This window comes from Mobula hypostoma, chromosome 20, assembly GCF_963921235.1.
Source record: "Mobula hypostoma chromosome 20, sMobHyp1.1, whole genome shotgun sequence".
NCBI classification, from domain to species: domain Eukaryota; kingdom Metazoa; phylum Chordata; class Chondrichthyes; order Myliobatiformes; family Myliobatidae; genus Mobula; species Mobula hypostoma.
Window position 1 is genome coordinate 51445355 of NC_086116.1, and position 16114 is coordinate 51461468.

Genomic DNA, 16114 nt, shown 5'->3' on the forward strand with positions numbered 1-16114 from the left:
AAACATATTCCAGTTTCTGAGTCATTCTTTTGTTGTCAGTGATTTTGTGTCAAAATTAAGCTGAGTGGTTAACACAATCATCTGCTATGTCCAGCTGTTGACTTACTGTGCAAAGTGTCCATCCCTGTCCCCGTTCCCTTCCCCCCCACCCCACCCAGCCTGACCTACCGATGAACAGGTGAGCTGTGGGCAGTGCTCGGTCTGACAGTGGACTTCCCCGGAGACGCAGGTGCAGGTGGTACATTCATTCACTTCCCAGTGTTGGTTTGATTGATACAATTTTCCATGGTAGCTGCACGAGACCCTGGGATCTGCAGAGACACATCAGTGAACAGGGCGGCAGGTAGAGTACTGATCGGCGCACAGCTTTACGGTGCCAGCGATTATCGGTTGGGGTTCAATTTCCACTGCTACCTGCAGGTTCACTCCGTGACCACAGGGAAACTGAGTGCCCCAGTTTCCTTGCATATTCCGAAGATACACAGTTAGTGTTAGTGAGTTGTGGGAATTCTACATTGGTGCCAGAAGCATGGGTGATACTCGTGGGCTGCCCAGTACAATCTTGCTGATTTGATCTGACACAAATGACACATTTCATTTTATGTTTTGATGTACTTGTAACAAATAAAGCTAATTTTTAATCTTTATGTTTTTAACAGAGAAATCCTCCACTTTTAAAATCCCCTCAAAATGAGTCGCTCTTCCCTCCAATCAAAGGTGCAATGGCACCAGAAAGGCCTAGATAGAGTGGACAGGAAGAGGATGTTTCCAATAGTGGGGGGAGTCTAGAACTGGAGGGCACAGCCTCAGCAAACAAGGGCATCCCTTTTAGAACAGAGAAGATGAGGAATTTCTTTTTCCAAAAAGTGGTGAATTTCTGGCAATCACAGATGGCAGTGGAGGCCAATTCAATGGGTATATTTAAAGCAGAGATTTATAGTTTCTTGATTAGTAAGGGTGTCAAAGGTTACCGGCAGAAGGCAGGAGAATGAGATCGAGAGGGAAAGCAAATCAACCATGATGAAATGGTGGGGCAGATTCAATAGGCTGAATGGCCTATTTCTGCTCCTATGTCTCAAAGTCTTATGGTCATCTGAGAAAGCATCCAAACCTGACGTCTGACCATCAGGCCCACCTACCCTGGCACTCGTAGCAACATCTCCCCGGTGATCGGACTTTGACAAGGCCATCGTGGCAGATGACAGAGAGACATTCTTCAATGTGGCACTCAACATGTCCAAGCTATGGAAGACCGAACAGACGAGTCAGTAACTAGGAGAGAACTGTGATCAGGTGAGTGGGTGCTAACAAGATGCATGCAAGGATTGGTGCTGGCACAAGAGAAAATTGCCAAAGTGATTTACATTGCAGGAGCACGTGATGCATTCATCGAAGGAGTCAGTCCAGGTTTCACCGTCAGAAACACGGCGCTTCTCACCCTCGATTACACATTCTGCAGAATAAATAGGAAAACTGTAGTCACTTACAGCACAGGGGAGACAAGCTGAGTAACTGTGGCACAGGTCAGATAAGAGAATAAAGCTCCCACAACAGTGCTCTGTAACACACCTAAGGCAGCAACAGTTTATATACATAGCAAAGATCTGGCAAGAGCAGAGAGCAGAGTAATAATGAATCACATACAGTAAGTTCGCTGGAAAGGAAAAAAAAAATCGGTAGAAAAAAGGACTGTTAACATGAAGTAACTGTACCGTCACAGACTGGGCAGCAGGCACCTGCCGGAGTAAACTGCTCAGATACAGGGCAGCTGAGCAGGAGGCAACTCTGACGGACGCAGATCCAAGTTAGATCCTGCAATAAAAACACAACATTCAATGGGCTGGTTTAAAAAGTAACATACAGGCTGACCCATTCCGGTGAAGACAGGTTGCTCTCGATGGATGAAGTGGGGGTGAGGGGAAGCAGGCTCGGTGCTCATCTCCGCCCGTTCAGGGTCTTACTGTTTATTTCAGCGACTCTGCTTGCTCCTGAGAAATCACTGGACAGCCTGAGTGTGGGACCCATGATAACGTAAACATCTTTGTTAAACAAATCAAATGTCACTTCAATCCTTTATCAACCGCTATCTGCCACGATGGCCTTGTCAAAGCCCGATCACTGGGGAGATGTTGCTACGAGTGTCAGGGTGGGTGGGCCTGACAATCAGACGTCAGGTTTGAGTACCTTGTCATATGGTGTCATTGGACTTTGACAGTTTTCAGAACTTTCCATCACTGGGAACTTCCGTGCCCCACGTGAACTTACTGATGGAGAACGATTGCTGAGACTTGTCAACAATTCCTCTGTCATTTTATCAATGCTCATCCAGGAGATACGTTGGCCTTTTAACATCTGACAATTCTGACGCTAGCTAAGATGCAGACAGTGCTACGGAGTTTTACTCTCCACAACTATCAGTTTCTGGGCTCCTTGCTCACCGCCCACAGAGGATTCTAAGCTCAAAATCAGATTTCAAAAGTGGAGTCACCCTTGGGCAGGAATCACAGACTGAAGGTCAGATCAGAACACAAGCAGCAGAGCTTTAGATGAATGGGAAAGGATGCCCAGGAGGGTTTGAACTCACTGACTGACTCCAGGATGCAGTTCCTAATTCCTGGTCTACTCATTGTTTGAGTTCCAATGGGCTGTGTGCTTGTGTGCATCAAACCTTCACATCAGGAGGAGCTTCCCATCAGCCACTGGCTTTACACCCTGGTACCGAAGTCATAGTCATAGACTCACTGGACACACGTTGGTACTCTGTTGGATTGGAACTACTGCCCATGGCCTCTGGCACAGGTCCTAAGCACTAAAGCATATACTATAGTGGCTAAGGAAAAAGGAAGCGGGGTTAACGTGAAAAATAACTGAGTTGAGCTCTGTCCACACAGCCACTAAACTGCCCCAGGGTAGGAGTGGTAATGTGACTCTGATTGTGTACAAGAATCGATGATGTGAATAAGATGGCAGTTGATTTCTCAGGAGCAAATAGAGTTCCAGAATAAACTGTACAATCCTGAGGGATTAGCCAGCAGGTGGTGGAGTGCATCAGCACTGGATTGTTGAGGAGAATGGTCCCAGGTTCAAATCCGGCTGGCACGTTGCACGCTTTCCATCCGTGCTGGGTTGAGTGTTGAGCTAGCAACGGACAAAATGCTGCCCAATGTGCCACAGGTGTGAAAGGAAGGAGCAACCTGTGCGACTAGTGAACAGCGCGGTACGGAGTCAGCTCTTTCCCCCATGCATAGAAACCAGAGGCTGCGTGGGTGCCATGGCCAAGCTCAAATAACCCAAATCCACAACTCAATTCATTTATCTTAAACATCATCTTCTAGTCCCCTCTGTCCTCTCCCAATAGCAGTGAACTGGTGTCCACCTTGCACTGTGAGTGGTGGTCCAGTGTCCGACCTGTACAGTGAGTACTGGTCCAGTGTGCGACCTGTACAGTGAGTACTGGTCCAGTGTGCGACCTGTACAGTGAGTACTGGTCCAGTGTCCGACCTGTACAGTGAGTACTGGTCCAGTGTCCGACCCGTACAGTGCGTACTGGTCCAGTGTGCGACCCGTACAGTGAGTGGTGGTCCAGTGTCCGACCCGTACAGTGCGTACTGGTCCAGTGTGCGACCTGTACAGTGAGTACTGGTCCAGTGTCCGACCTGTACAGTGAGTACTGGTCCAGTGTGCGACCTGTACAGTGAGTACTGGTCCAGTGTCCGACCTGTACAGTGAGTACTGGTCCAGTGTCCGACCTGTACAGTGAATGGTGGTCCAGTGTGCGACCTGTACAGTGAGTGGTGGTCCAGTGTCCGACCTGTACAGTGAGTGGTGGTCCAGTGTCCGACCTGTACAGTGAGTACTGGTCCAGTGTCCGACCTGTACAGTGAGTACTGGTCCAGTGTGCGACCTGTACAGTGAGTGGTGGTCCAGTGTCCGACCTGTACAGTGAGTACTGGTCCAGTGTGCGACCTGTACAGTGAGTGGTGGTCCAGTGTCCGACCTGTACAGTGAGTACTGGTCCAGTGTGCGACCTGTACAGTGAGTACTGGTCCAGTGTGCGACCTGTACAGTGAGTACTGGTCCAGTGTCCGACCTGTACAGTGAGTACTGGTCCAGTGTGCGACCTGTACAGTGAGTACTGGTCCAGTGTGCGACCTGTACAGTGAGCACTGGTCCAGTGTGCGACCTGTACAGTGAGTACTGGTCCAGTGAGTACTGGCCCACTGACCGACCTGTACAGTGAGTGGTGGTCCAGTGTCCGACCTGTACAGTGAGTACTGGTCCACTGACCGACCTGTACAGTGAGTACTGGTCCAGTGTCCAACCTGTACAGTGAGTGGTGGTCCAGTGTCCGACCTGTACAGTGAGTACTCGTCCAGTGTCCGACCTGTACAGTGAGTACTGGTCCAGTGTCCGACCTGTACAGTGAGTACTGGTCCAGTGTCCGACCTGTAGAGTGAGTACTCGTCCAGTGTGCGACCTGTACAGTGAGTGGTGGTCCAGTGTCTGACCTGTACAGTGAGTACTCGTCCAGTGTCCGACCTGTACAGTGAGTGGTGGTCCAGTGTCCGACCTGTAGAGTGAGTACTCGTCCAGTGTCCGACCTGTACAGTGAGTACTGGTCCAGTGTCCGACCTGTACAGTGAGTACTGGTCCAGTGTCCGACCTGTAGAGTGAGTACTGGTCCAGTGTGCGACCTGTACAGTGAGTGGTGGTCCAGTGTCCGACCTGTACAGTGAGTACTGGTCCAGTGTCCGACCTGTACAGTGAGTACTGGTCCAGTGTCCGACCTGTACAGTGAGTACTCGTCCAGTGTGCGACCTGTACAGTGAGTGGTGGTCCAGTGTCCGACCTGTACAGTGAGTACTCGTCCAGTGTGCGACCTGTACAGTGAGTGGTGGTCCAGTGTGCGACCTGTACAGTGAGTGGTGGTCCAGTATCCGACCTGTACAGTGAGTACTGGTCCAGTGTCCGACCTGTACAGTGAGTGTTTGTTCTATCGGTACCCCACATGTCCACGGCACTGGAGTGTCGCTCCAGTGTCTGACCTGCACAACAAGCAGTGGTTCTACGTTATTCCCTGCACTGTAATCTCTTTTTCCATCTCTTACCTTGCACTGGCAGGTGTAGCAGGGGTCATCAGTGGCAAAGAGCTCATTCCCTACCAGGCCAGTAGTGCAGTTACTCAATGGCTCTGTGATCAAAGTAACAGGTTATTAATCATGCAGTTTAATTGGTCTGCTTTTCATTGCATTTTAAAATTTTAAACTTACAAGTTTTAAGGGAGTCATTTTAAAACTAAGCACTCTGTCCCTTTCAATAAAGAGATCGCTAGGACAGGGAATGTCACACATCGGAAGGGCTGTGCTAAGGAAGCACTACACTAATACTGAAGGAGCACCTATCCTTTCAGACGAGCACACAAGATCCTATGGAATAACAACAACGTCAGTCAATGGTTAGCACAGTTCTGTTGGTGGGTACAGTCGTGCTCTGTACCATTTGCTTCACTTTATTAAACAAAATCAGATTTAAATAGTTCGTCATTGCTGATAATTGTTTTGGAGATCTTGAATACATGCTTTTTTTTCCCCTTTAACACTAAAGATGTTACAAATGCAATACACACAATGTGCAAGAGGAGATCAGCAAGTCAGAAAGGAATAAATGGTCAACGTTTTGGGCCGAGGCCTGACGTCAGGACTCATGGTAAAAGGTCTCAGCCCGAAAGGTCGACTACTTATTCCCATCCATAGATGCTGCCTGACCTGCTGAGCTCCACATTATGTGCTTTGCTCTAGATTTTCAGCATCTGCTGTGCCTCTTGTGTCTAGACATTTCAACTAATTGGATTAAAGAATTAAACAAAAAAATGTAGTTAACTTGATTCAATCCTTGGGGTTTCATCCAAAGGAAGGGACAATCTGGTGGTTTACTTAAGCATAATAAATAACCAACAAAGGGTTATAATCTTACTAAAGGCCAATCTAACAGGTTAATTTTATTTGAGGAGACAAAATGGATAAGGACAGTGGGCATCATATCCTTAGATTTCACAAAGACCTTTGATTCTATTCCTCTGGAAAAGCTGGTATGAAAAAACAGAAGGAAAAAGACAGTGGTATTACTCACGGGCACAGCTGGGGCAACAGTGAGCCGGATCTGGGGCAAGGATCAAATCCCTTGGGCAGTCCACCAGGCTGGGACACTGACGGCGGTAACACCGGAGGTGCTGCTCTCCATCCACCATCACCTATGAAGAGAGGGGACACCATTAGTGTGGCTCAGCTTTAAGGACAGCGCAGCAAGGAAGGGTAACAGCATTCATAGTGTACCTGGTGAAACTTCTTACATGACTTACTTACTTGGAGTAGGTTCCGGCTAAGCACTCCCTCAGCCGCAAGGAAAGAAATAATAACATTTGTGAATGTTCATAAAACCTTCAATCATAGACTCTCAACCTTCCAGGGTCTCTCTACCTCTTGGTCTCTGTGTTCTCAATTATGGACCATCCTCCCCTTGCTGGGGATAGAAAGCACACTGATGTCTACTCCCAATCAGGGACCACCCTCCCAAGGAAAAGTCCCTATTCCCAAACAAGCACCAACCTCCCAGTAACAGTCCCTACTCCCACACATAGAACATTTTCCCTAAGGTTTCTCTTCTGCCAAATGGGGACTGATTTTATGGTTTATCCAATCATTGTTTCTGTCACCCTAGTCACAGAGTCTTACTGAAACTAAGCTGGATGCTTTCCCGTTTTATCTGCACAAGACAATTCTTGCCACTGGTTCTAGCAGCTGCTTTTGAAAGTGATAATCTCTGAGCCTGAATGCTTTCTAGGTTGCTCTGGAACATGGTTCTCTTTTCGTGGGAATATGAACTGCAAGTTCAGATAGCATTCTCAGTCTTTCTCTATTGCCAGGACCAGTTCTTACCTCACAGGTGCAGATTTCACAGGGATCATGGTTGGGATGGAAACTCTCTCCAGGGCCGTACACACGTTGGTCATAAATGCAATCTGAGAAGTGCCAAAGATGTAAATGTCATCATTAATGCTGGATGGTGCATTTAACTCTGGACAGAATATGAGTATCATTTGTAAGGCCGGTATTTAACGCCCATTCCTAATTGTTCAAATGGTGGTTGCAGTGAAACACCAGCAAGAACTGTGGCACTGTCTGGAAATGGCACACTCACAGTGCTGTTAGAATAGAGTCCTAGGATATTAACCCAGAAACTAAGGATCAACCATAAACTTGGTGTGACTGGAAGGACAGAAGTAGTTGCTGGCATCCCTACAGCCTGTTACTTGTCCCGGTTGGTGGAAGTCTTGGTAAGTTGCTGCAAAACACTTAAATGTTCAAAGTTCAAAGTAAATTTATTATTAAAGTATGCACTGTATATGTTACCATACACTACATTGAGATTCTGTCATTTGCAGGCATTTCCAGGAAAAACAAAGAAATCAGCAGAAACTATGAAAAACCATACTGACTGCCACTTTGCAGATGCTACATACTATGGTCGATGTGTGTCAATGAAGGATGTTGTTTACAGTGGTCGACAGGGTGCCTATCAAATGGGCTGCTCTGTTCCGAAAGGTATCAGTGGATGGGTGTTGGGGACGCACCAATCTAAACAAGAAGACAGTGAGTGTGTCCAACGTACGCTCAATCTACTTTGTTGATGGTGAGAAGGCTTTGGGAAGTAATGAGGTTGTAGCAAGAATATTTATGTGGGTGGAGTTTATGGTCAATAGTGGCCACCAAGATGTTTAAAACAGAGTATTTGATAATGGTAATTGACTTGTCACACAACTCAAAAATCATTTCTACCAGAGAAGCCTCCTTTACCAGCCACTCATCAGCTCAAAACTTTCACCCCCTCCATCACCATTTCATTGTGGCTGTGGTATGTTCCATTTACAAAACGTAATGCAGAGACTCGAATAGGCTTCATTGACAGAACCTTCTCAAGCACATGACCTGTACCACCAGGAAGGTCAAGGACCTCTCAAAGTCTTGCACCATCGTGCATGTCCCCTATCCATCCTTCATTAACATTGCATCTAATCCTGCAACCCTACAGCACCGTGAGGTACTTTTATCACACTGATTATAGCGGTTCACCGCCACGTGCAAGAGGACAATTAGGGAGAGATAACAATTGCACTTTCCTGGCAGCACATACCTGCACATAGGGGGCAACACTCCCCAGTCACATGGATAACATTCCTGCATGGAGTGACGCAATGGATTTCTGAGCAGGTCGTGACTGTGTCTATACACATACAAGTCAGGCAGGGAACTGAAGGATCAAACCAAGTTCCTCCTTCCTGGTATTCCTTCCCGAGGTATATACATCCTTGAATTGATGACACAGAAGGTTAATTAACATCAAAGGGAGAGACCAAACAATCCTTGACTGTTGGACATCATGCTGGAATATTATTGTATCCTGCAGCCCAACTGATAGAGGGCAGCTGTTACCTCAGACAGGACAGCTTCATAACCTTGAGACCAGACTTGTTGCCGGTAATTACAGGAAGAAAAATCAGTTTGTGACCCTTGTGATCCATCCCTAATTGTCAAGAGAGATGAGATCTTTTCCCAACCCTTTAATATTTTCCCTGACAGGTATTCTCTATGTTACTTGTATGCTCCAACACACCACATGGACTGGATCCCTTATTCTTGTAGCTCCTCCAGACCCAATCTCTCTTTTCTGTTTAGCTCTGCCTTCAGCACCATGGCCAAGATACTACCTGACCACTGGAAACATCATTTACACCCTTTCAGACCATAGGAACATGAGATATAGGAGCAGAAGTAGGCCATTTGGCCCATCGAGTCTGCTCCGCCATTCAATCATGGGCTAATCCAATTCTTCCCCTGCTTTCACCCCATACCCTTTGATGCCCTGGCTACTCAAGAACCTATCTGTCTCTGCCTTAAACACACACAATGACCTGTCCTCCACAGCTGCTCGTGGCAACAAATTCCACAGATTTACCACCCTCTGACTAAAGTAATTTCTCCACATCTCAGTTCTAAGAGGATGTCCTTCAATCCTGAAGTTGTGCCCTCTTGTCCTAGAATCCCCTACCATGGGAAATAACTTCGCCATATCTAATCTGTTCAGGCCTCTTAACATTCGGAATGTTTCTATGAGATCCCCCCTCATTCTCCTGAACTCCAGGGAATACAGCCCAAGAGCTGCCAGACATTCCTCATACGGTAACCCTTTCATTCCTAGAATCATTCATGTGAACCTTCTCTGAAACCTCTCCAACGTCAGTATATCCTTTCTAAAATAAGGAGCCCAAAACTGCACACGATACTCCAAGTGTGGTCTCAAGAGTGCCTTATAGAGCCTCAACATCACACACCTTGGCATTCTGTCCTAGGTGTTTATCTTATCACCTGAGACCTCTCCATCGTCAGGTCCAACTACACTGGGACAACTCCAGTTATATTCCACTTGCCACCCAGACCCTGCATCTGCAGTTCCCACCCACACTTAGCTGGGCGGGATGCAGAAGTCCGATTGAGCTAACCCGCGGCATCAGGGAGGTGTGAGGGGAGGCTACACCAGGATGGTGACCTCATATGATTGCTGAAACCCACCCCAGTAATGCCCCAAGCCTGTGACAGGAGAGGAGGAAGTGGGCACAGCTCACCATCCATGGGGGCTGTTGTGACTTTGCAACAGTTCTGATATATCTCTGGTATTACGATTACTTTAAATTGTGTAAAAAATTAATATAAACTTGAAAATATAAATGAATAACCTATCTCACCAAGCAAGCCCACCAAGTGGCTTGGATGAAGAGCAAGTGTTGCTCTCAGGGCATCAGGAGAGAGGCGAGTAGTGGGAGTGGTGAGGGATTGGGATCACTTTACCATTCTCTGTAGGAAGGATCTTATCTCCACTAATCACTAGAGGGTAGAGGTATGGAGGGCTATGATCCCGGTGAAGATTGATGGGACTAGGCAGTTTAAATGGTTCAGCATAGGCCGAAGGCCCTGTTTCTGTGCTCTACTTCTCTATGACTCTATTACCCTTTTTTGCCCTAATCTGCTGGCTGGGAATCCACTGTCAAGTTACTGTGGTCACTGATTCTGCAGCTGGTCTGCCTGCCTGAGAATTTCGGAGGGGGCTATGCTGGTGTAATGCTTGGGAAATCCATCGTAAATGGACTCTGCCATTGGATTTCACGAGGGAGCCGGGTGACAGATGCATCAACGCCAGCACATTCTGGGCTATAAATGGGTCCATGAGTCTGGGGGTGACGTACTTAGCAGCGATGGACCCTTCCGTTAAACCCTGATTCAATCCATTGACTGGTCTGATTTCAGTGACTTCATGCTCCTCCCCAGTCACAGTGTTTTGGCACTCCTAATGGTCCAGTCACATTTCCCCTGTGGTCTAAAATCACGTAATTAGACCAGGACAGTTGGGTGGTCGATGGTTGAATCAGGCTGTGGTAACAAAATTGGATCCAATGACTTTGGGGTAGGGGAAGAAAGGTCACAGCTGGAATTAGGAAAGGATTGCTGGACAGTGATCAGCAAGAACCCGTTAGATTTTTCTCACTGGGCGAAGATCCTGAGAGGAGGGATGAGGGGTAGCTCAGTGTTTGCCAAAGCTGAAATCAACAGTTCATGTGCCCCTGTATCTACTTAGGGCAGGGTTGGGGATGGGAGGGGGATGGAGGGTTTGGAGCTTGAAGGGAATGGAAAAGAGATGCAGGAGGTGAGGGAGAGGGGCGGTGAAGGAGGAAGGGAGAGCAAAGGAGGGAAATGGAGAGAGGTAGGGAGAGGTGAGGAGCAGGGGTGGGGGAACAGAATCTTACCTCGGCACTGTGGGCAGCAAGATCCCGCAGGTGTAACCTGTTGACCACAGTTAAGTGTTGGGCACTCAATGGTCAAACAGTGAACATCACCGCCCTGCAACAGAGGGATTAAACGTCACAACGTGAGCTGAATACCTGGCCTTCAACCCAACTGTCCGTTATTCAGATCCCCATTAATCAAGCCAACACTTCTGGTGTAATGTGGTGGCACACCATGAGGAGCCACTGAGAGTGCACATGACTTCCGTTCCAGGGTCTTCAGCAAGTCAGTCTGGGCCACATTGACGGAGGGAAGTTATCACAGGGGTCTCTTCCTCATACTGGGAGAAAACCCACGGCTTCACCATCGTAGACCCAGCCAGGACTGTAGTTCCACCATCCATGCATCTGGTGTGCACTGGAGGTGTCGGGGGAGGTTACTTCCAGGCTGGTGAGACCACATTCCCACTCTCTACCCAAATTTACTCACTTTTCCATCTGTGATCCTGCCAGACCCATGGATTGGCAAGGAGATTTGTTGTCGGAATTCTTTCAGAATTCCTTCCCTTTGGAAAGGAAAGGGAGATCCGAATTTCAAAGCTTCGTGCAGAAGACTAGCACACCGCAACAGGTTGAGTTTAAGGTGATTGGTGGAGATCCTCACTAAAGAGAGGGTAAAGTGATTTCCATATGAGTTTCTCACCACATCCGCTGCTCACCTGTCTCCTGGTGACCGGCCTGGGAGCAACACTTACTCTTCATCCAAGCAGCGTGGTGGGCTTGCTTTGTTGCCTGCCCAGCGTAAGTGAATGGGGTCTGTGGGTCACAGCAGAGAACTTCCAACCATGATTCATTGCAGTAGATCTATTTCTATGGAGAGAACATTACCTACAGAGCAATCAAGAGGGTGGCATGGGCACCACGGGATCACCTGGGGGCTGCCCAGCACAACCCTTGCTGATTTGAATTGACACAAGTGATGCATTTCACCGTATGTTTCGATGTACATGTGAGAAACAAAGCTAATCTTTAACCTTCGATTTAAATTAGTCCTTACGCTGCATGAACAGTCTCTGCAGGGGTCCGGTCTGAAAGATTCCCCGTCTCTGTAGATGTTGTCTTCAAAGTAGCAGTCGCGACAAACTGGGCAACACTGGCCAGGAATGTGTGCAGGGTACCGACACGTGACCTCACATTCTGGCTCCAAGCAGGTCACCCTGCCTCGCTACAGGGAGGAAGAATGCGTAGAGTGAGAGGGTGGTGGAGTGAGAGACAGAGACCATGCAAGACAGGAATATAGTTGGAGGGACCAAGACAGAGCACATAGGAAAGAGAGAGGCACAGAATGTCGTGAGGAGAGAGAGCATAAGTGAATGAGAGCACGAGCAGACCGCAGAATGTACGTGATAAAAACCATGCAATGAGGGAGAGGGAGCTAGAGAACTTGAGCAGGTGTAAGCGAGAAAGGGCAGGACGTATCGACGCAGCTACGAAGAATGCATGACAGGGGTTATATTTCATAACAGTTTGACCAAATTTGCTACGTCACCTAAGACGCTCGCAAATTTCTACAGATGTACTGTGGAGAGCATTTTAACTGGCTGCACGGGGGGTGGGGTGTGACTACTGCACAGGATTGAAGTAAGCTACAGAGAGTTGTAAATTTAGCCAGCTCCATTGTGGGCACTAGCCTCCGTAATATCCAGGTCATCTTCAAGGAGTGATGCCTCAGAAAGGCGGCATTCATCATTAAGGACCCCCACCACCCAGGTCATGCCCTGTTCTTACTGTTACCATCAGGAAGGAGGTATAGGAGCCTGAAGGCACACACTCAACGATTCAGGAACAGTTTCCTCCCCTCTGCCATCCGATTTTAAAATAGACATTGAACCCAAGAACACTACCTCACTACTTTTTTGAAATTTGTATTTTTACACTACTAATTTAATTCAACAATTTTATATTATATACTTACTGTAATTCACAGCTTTTTTTCTATTATTACATACTGCATTGTAATGTTACCACAAAGTCAAAAAAATTCACGACAAATGCCGGAGGTATTAAACCTGATTCTGATTCTGATAGTGGAGTGCAGACTTTGGCAGATGTTCTGCATGAGACAGCCTGGCATTGTCTGGGATTGAACCCTTCAAATCTCTACTGTGTACATAAGATGATGACAGCTCCACTAAGTGCTTGAGTACATCATCACAATCTCCACATTGTTGCGTGTTATTCCAGTACGATGTCCAGCTGGGAAGCCTCAAAGGCCACTGATAACAACAGCGAATTCTTGCTCTGTTTTGGAACGTGTAGCCAAATAATCCTCTTTATTTTTTATTGAGCTCTTTGAGGATGCAAGTGGCAGAACAGAGACAGAGATGTACTGCATTTTAATCTCAGAAGGGTTTCAAAGATGTCTTACACAGAGGGTTGGTCATGAAGGGTCAGGCATATGGATTTGAGGGCAATGTACTGGCTTAGAATGAAAACTGGTTATTAAACAAAAGTGAAGAATGAGAATAAACAGATTCTTCTCAGGCTGACAGGACATGAAGCTCGAGCCCCATCTATGTCAATGACTTGGCTTTTAAAATACAAGCTCAGTTAGCTGGTACTTTTGGAACAGGCAGTCACCAGTATCTTACCATTCAGTGGGAGTAACTGGGCCAAAAACTGGTCACGGTCACAGGGGTGCTTGGGCCAATATCAGGACACCTACAAGGGAGTGTCTAAGATGGGCGTTCCCAACCTGGAGTCCATGAACCCCTTGCTAGATGGTTTTAGTCCATTGCATACAAATGGCTGGGAACCCTTGGCCTAAGCAATGAGGGAGTGAGGGAGCATCTGGGTGAGGTCGGGTCAGTAGTGAGGGTGTCTGGGAGGACACTGGGGCGGCGCTCAGAGAATGCCCAGGACAACATCAGAGCAGCACTGAGGGAGTGTCTGGGTGAAACTCGGAGTTCCCAGGAGTCGTTTGCCTCTGTACATTGCTTACAATTTTCCTCTTGCCTCCTGGGTAATGCTGATTTTCAACACATTGCCTGGTACTAGATTTCATTTCCCTTACACTATGATGTTTAATATAACTGATTACATAAAAACACAAGTTAACCCCCAACTAACCAACACATCCCACTCCCCATAATGCTGGACAAAGTATGTACTGTATTATGGGAATCACGGATATGAGGATAGTGTAGGAATATGTTGAGGTGACAATGAGCTGAGACCTTGTTGAACGGAGCAGCAGGCCTGAAGGGCCAGATGGCCTATTTCTGCTCCTAGTTCTTTAATTTGTCGATGTGGAAACCATAGAAAGGGTGCAGAGGAGGTTTACAAGGATGTTGCCTGGATTGGGGAGCATGCCTTATGAGAATAGGTTGGGTGAACTTGGCCTTTTCTCCTTGGAGCGATAGAGGATGAGAGGTGACCTGATAGAGGTGTATAAGATGATGAGAGGCATTGATCGTGTGGATAGTCAGAGGCTTTTTCCCAGGGGTAAAATGGCTAGCACTAGAGGGCACAGTTTTAAGGTGCTTGGAAGTAGGTACAGAGGTAGGTTTTTCAGTCAGGGGTAGGTTTTTTTACACAGAGAGTGGTGAGTGTGTGGAATGGGCTGCCAGCGACGGTGGTGGAGGCAGATACGATAGGGTCTTTTGAGAGACTCGGGGTAGGTACATGGAGCTCAGAAAAATAGAGGGCTGTGGGTAACCCTAGGTAATTTCTCAGGTAAGGACATGTTCGGCACAGCTTTGTAGGCTGAAGGGCCTGTGTTGTGCTGTAGGTTTTCTATGTTTCTATGTGTTTACAAAGAGAGTTTAAAAGTCACAGCCACATATGTTCATTAGGCAAACAGACAATGTACCAGTTCAAATCAATTTAATACATATAGAAAAATTGTTCTTTGTAACCTTGGGACCATTTGTACATGTCATCGTTTAACTCCAGCTACCTCAAGCTGCTCTGTAGAGATTTTGCCTCCATCTGCACTGTGCTGGAGAAAGTTCTGACTCAAAATCAGGTGCTGGCATTGGATATGTTACTGACTTAGAAACATTAACGAAGAGTGGGAGCCCTAAGTAATCATCCCTCCCCTCCTGGGCATTCTGTGTCCCACTGTGGCTCTCTTGTTGCTGTTAGTAACCAGCTGATCCTAAGGACCTACTACTTTGATTGACATCAATAGGCTACTCACTGTACACACACACTTGTAGCAGGGATTTGTGGTTGAAACCCAATGTGATCCTTCTGCATAATGCTTTCCTTGGTGGATACAGACTGTGGAAAAACAAAGCACACAATTGAACATATCTCACTCATCATGACATATCTTCTTCTTTGGAGGTAAACCCCCAATTTACATATTTACAAAGAAACCCATGTTATTAGCAAGATATTAACACACCCACACTCCCAACCACCACCACTTTACCATTTTCTGTCAGCCATTTTATGTACAGACATTCCTGTGCCTAGCTGCCTTATACAGCCAATCTGTGTACATAAGCTATCTAAGTATTTATATTTAATGTGTTTTTTGAAATTATTATCGTGATTGTCATCTTATTGTGGTTATTTTCTGCTGAACCTGATCTGGAGTAACAATTATTTTGTTCTCCTTTACACTTGGTGCACTGGAAATGACATTAAACGATCTTCGATCTTCTTCGCTATCTCTCCGAGGTCACAATGAATAGGTCTATGACAAACATAGACAGACTTCACAACAACTGAACTGCCTGTACACTTGACTTTCTGAATTTCCAACCGATTTGTTTTTCCCTGCTCTTCTTAAGGGTGGGACATACCTGGACACTCTTGACAGCACTGGTTCGGTTTGGTAATCGGCTCCGAGCAGGTTACTGGAGGGCACACAACCTCCAAACACAACACATTCCCACTGAGGCAGTTGCAGCGTTTACAGGGGTCCGACGGAGGGAAGAAGGTGTTCCGGTTTTTGTACTCCAAGCCCTCAAAGAAACAGTGATTGCAGACGGGACAGCAGGCGGCGCTGGGGACTGGATGGGTGCACTGCACGGGACAAGGCTTCTGCTGGCAGGTCATCACCTCAGCCTGAGGGCGGAAGAGTGAACAAGAGCCCTAAGTAGCAAACTGGAACATGGCAGCTGGCCCGCTACACCTGGCCCAATAACCCCACTCTTCAGCTAATCCCCTCATGCATTATCTCTGTCTACACTTCTTGCTGGCTTGGTAAAGCAGCTAACACAATCAAAGATTGGACACCTTGGACACTCTCTCCTCTCCATCTCTTAT

General features: G+C 47.1%; 1 protein-coding gene across 1 annotated transcript in view; it reads right to left on the reverse strand.

The window, feature by feature from the left end:
- kcp (kielin cysteine rich BMP regulator) overlaps nucleotides 1-16114 on the reverse strand; it is a 128187-nt gene that overhangs the window by 10178 nt on the left and 101895 nt on the right. The window contains exons 39-50 of the mRNA XM_063072925.1: nucleotides 15649-15913; nucleotides 15036-15118; nucleotides 11892-12059; nucleotides 10856-10949; nucleotides 8191-8364; nucleotides 6936-7018; nucleotides 6130-6250; nucleotides 5109-5191; nucleotides 1713-1812; nucleotides 1365-1453; nucleotides 1140-1242; nucleotides 169-311 (exon numbers count right to left, since the gene is read on the reverse strand). Of these exons, the coding sequence (XP_062928995.1) occupies nucleotides 169-311; nucleotides 1140-1242; nucleotides 1365-1453; nucleotides 1713-1812; nucleotides 5109-5191; nucleotides 6130-6250; nucleotides 6936-7018; nucleotides 8191-8364; nucleotides 10856-10949; nucleotides 11892-12059; nucleotides 15036-15118; nucleotides 15649-15913 (1506 nt within the window). The remainder of the gene's footprint in view (nucleotides 1-168; nucleotides 312-1139; nucleotides 1243-1364; nucleotides 1454-1712; nucleotides 1813-5108; nucleotides 5192-6129; nucleotides 6251-6935; nucleotides 7019-8190; nucleotides 8365-10855; nucleotides 10950-11891; nucleotides 12060-15035; nucleotides 15119-15648; nucleotides 15914-16114) is intronic.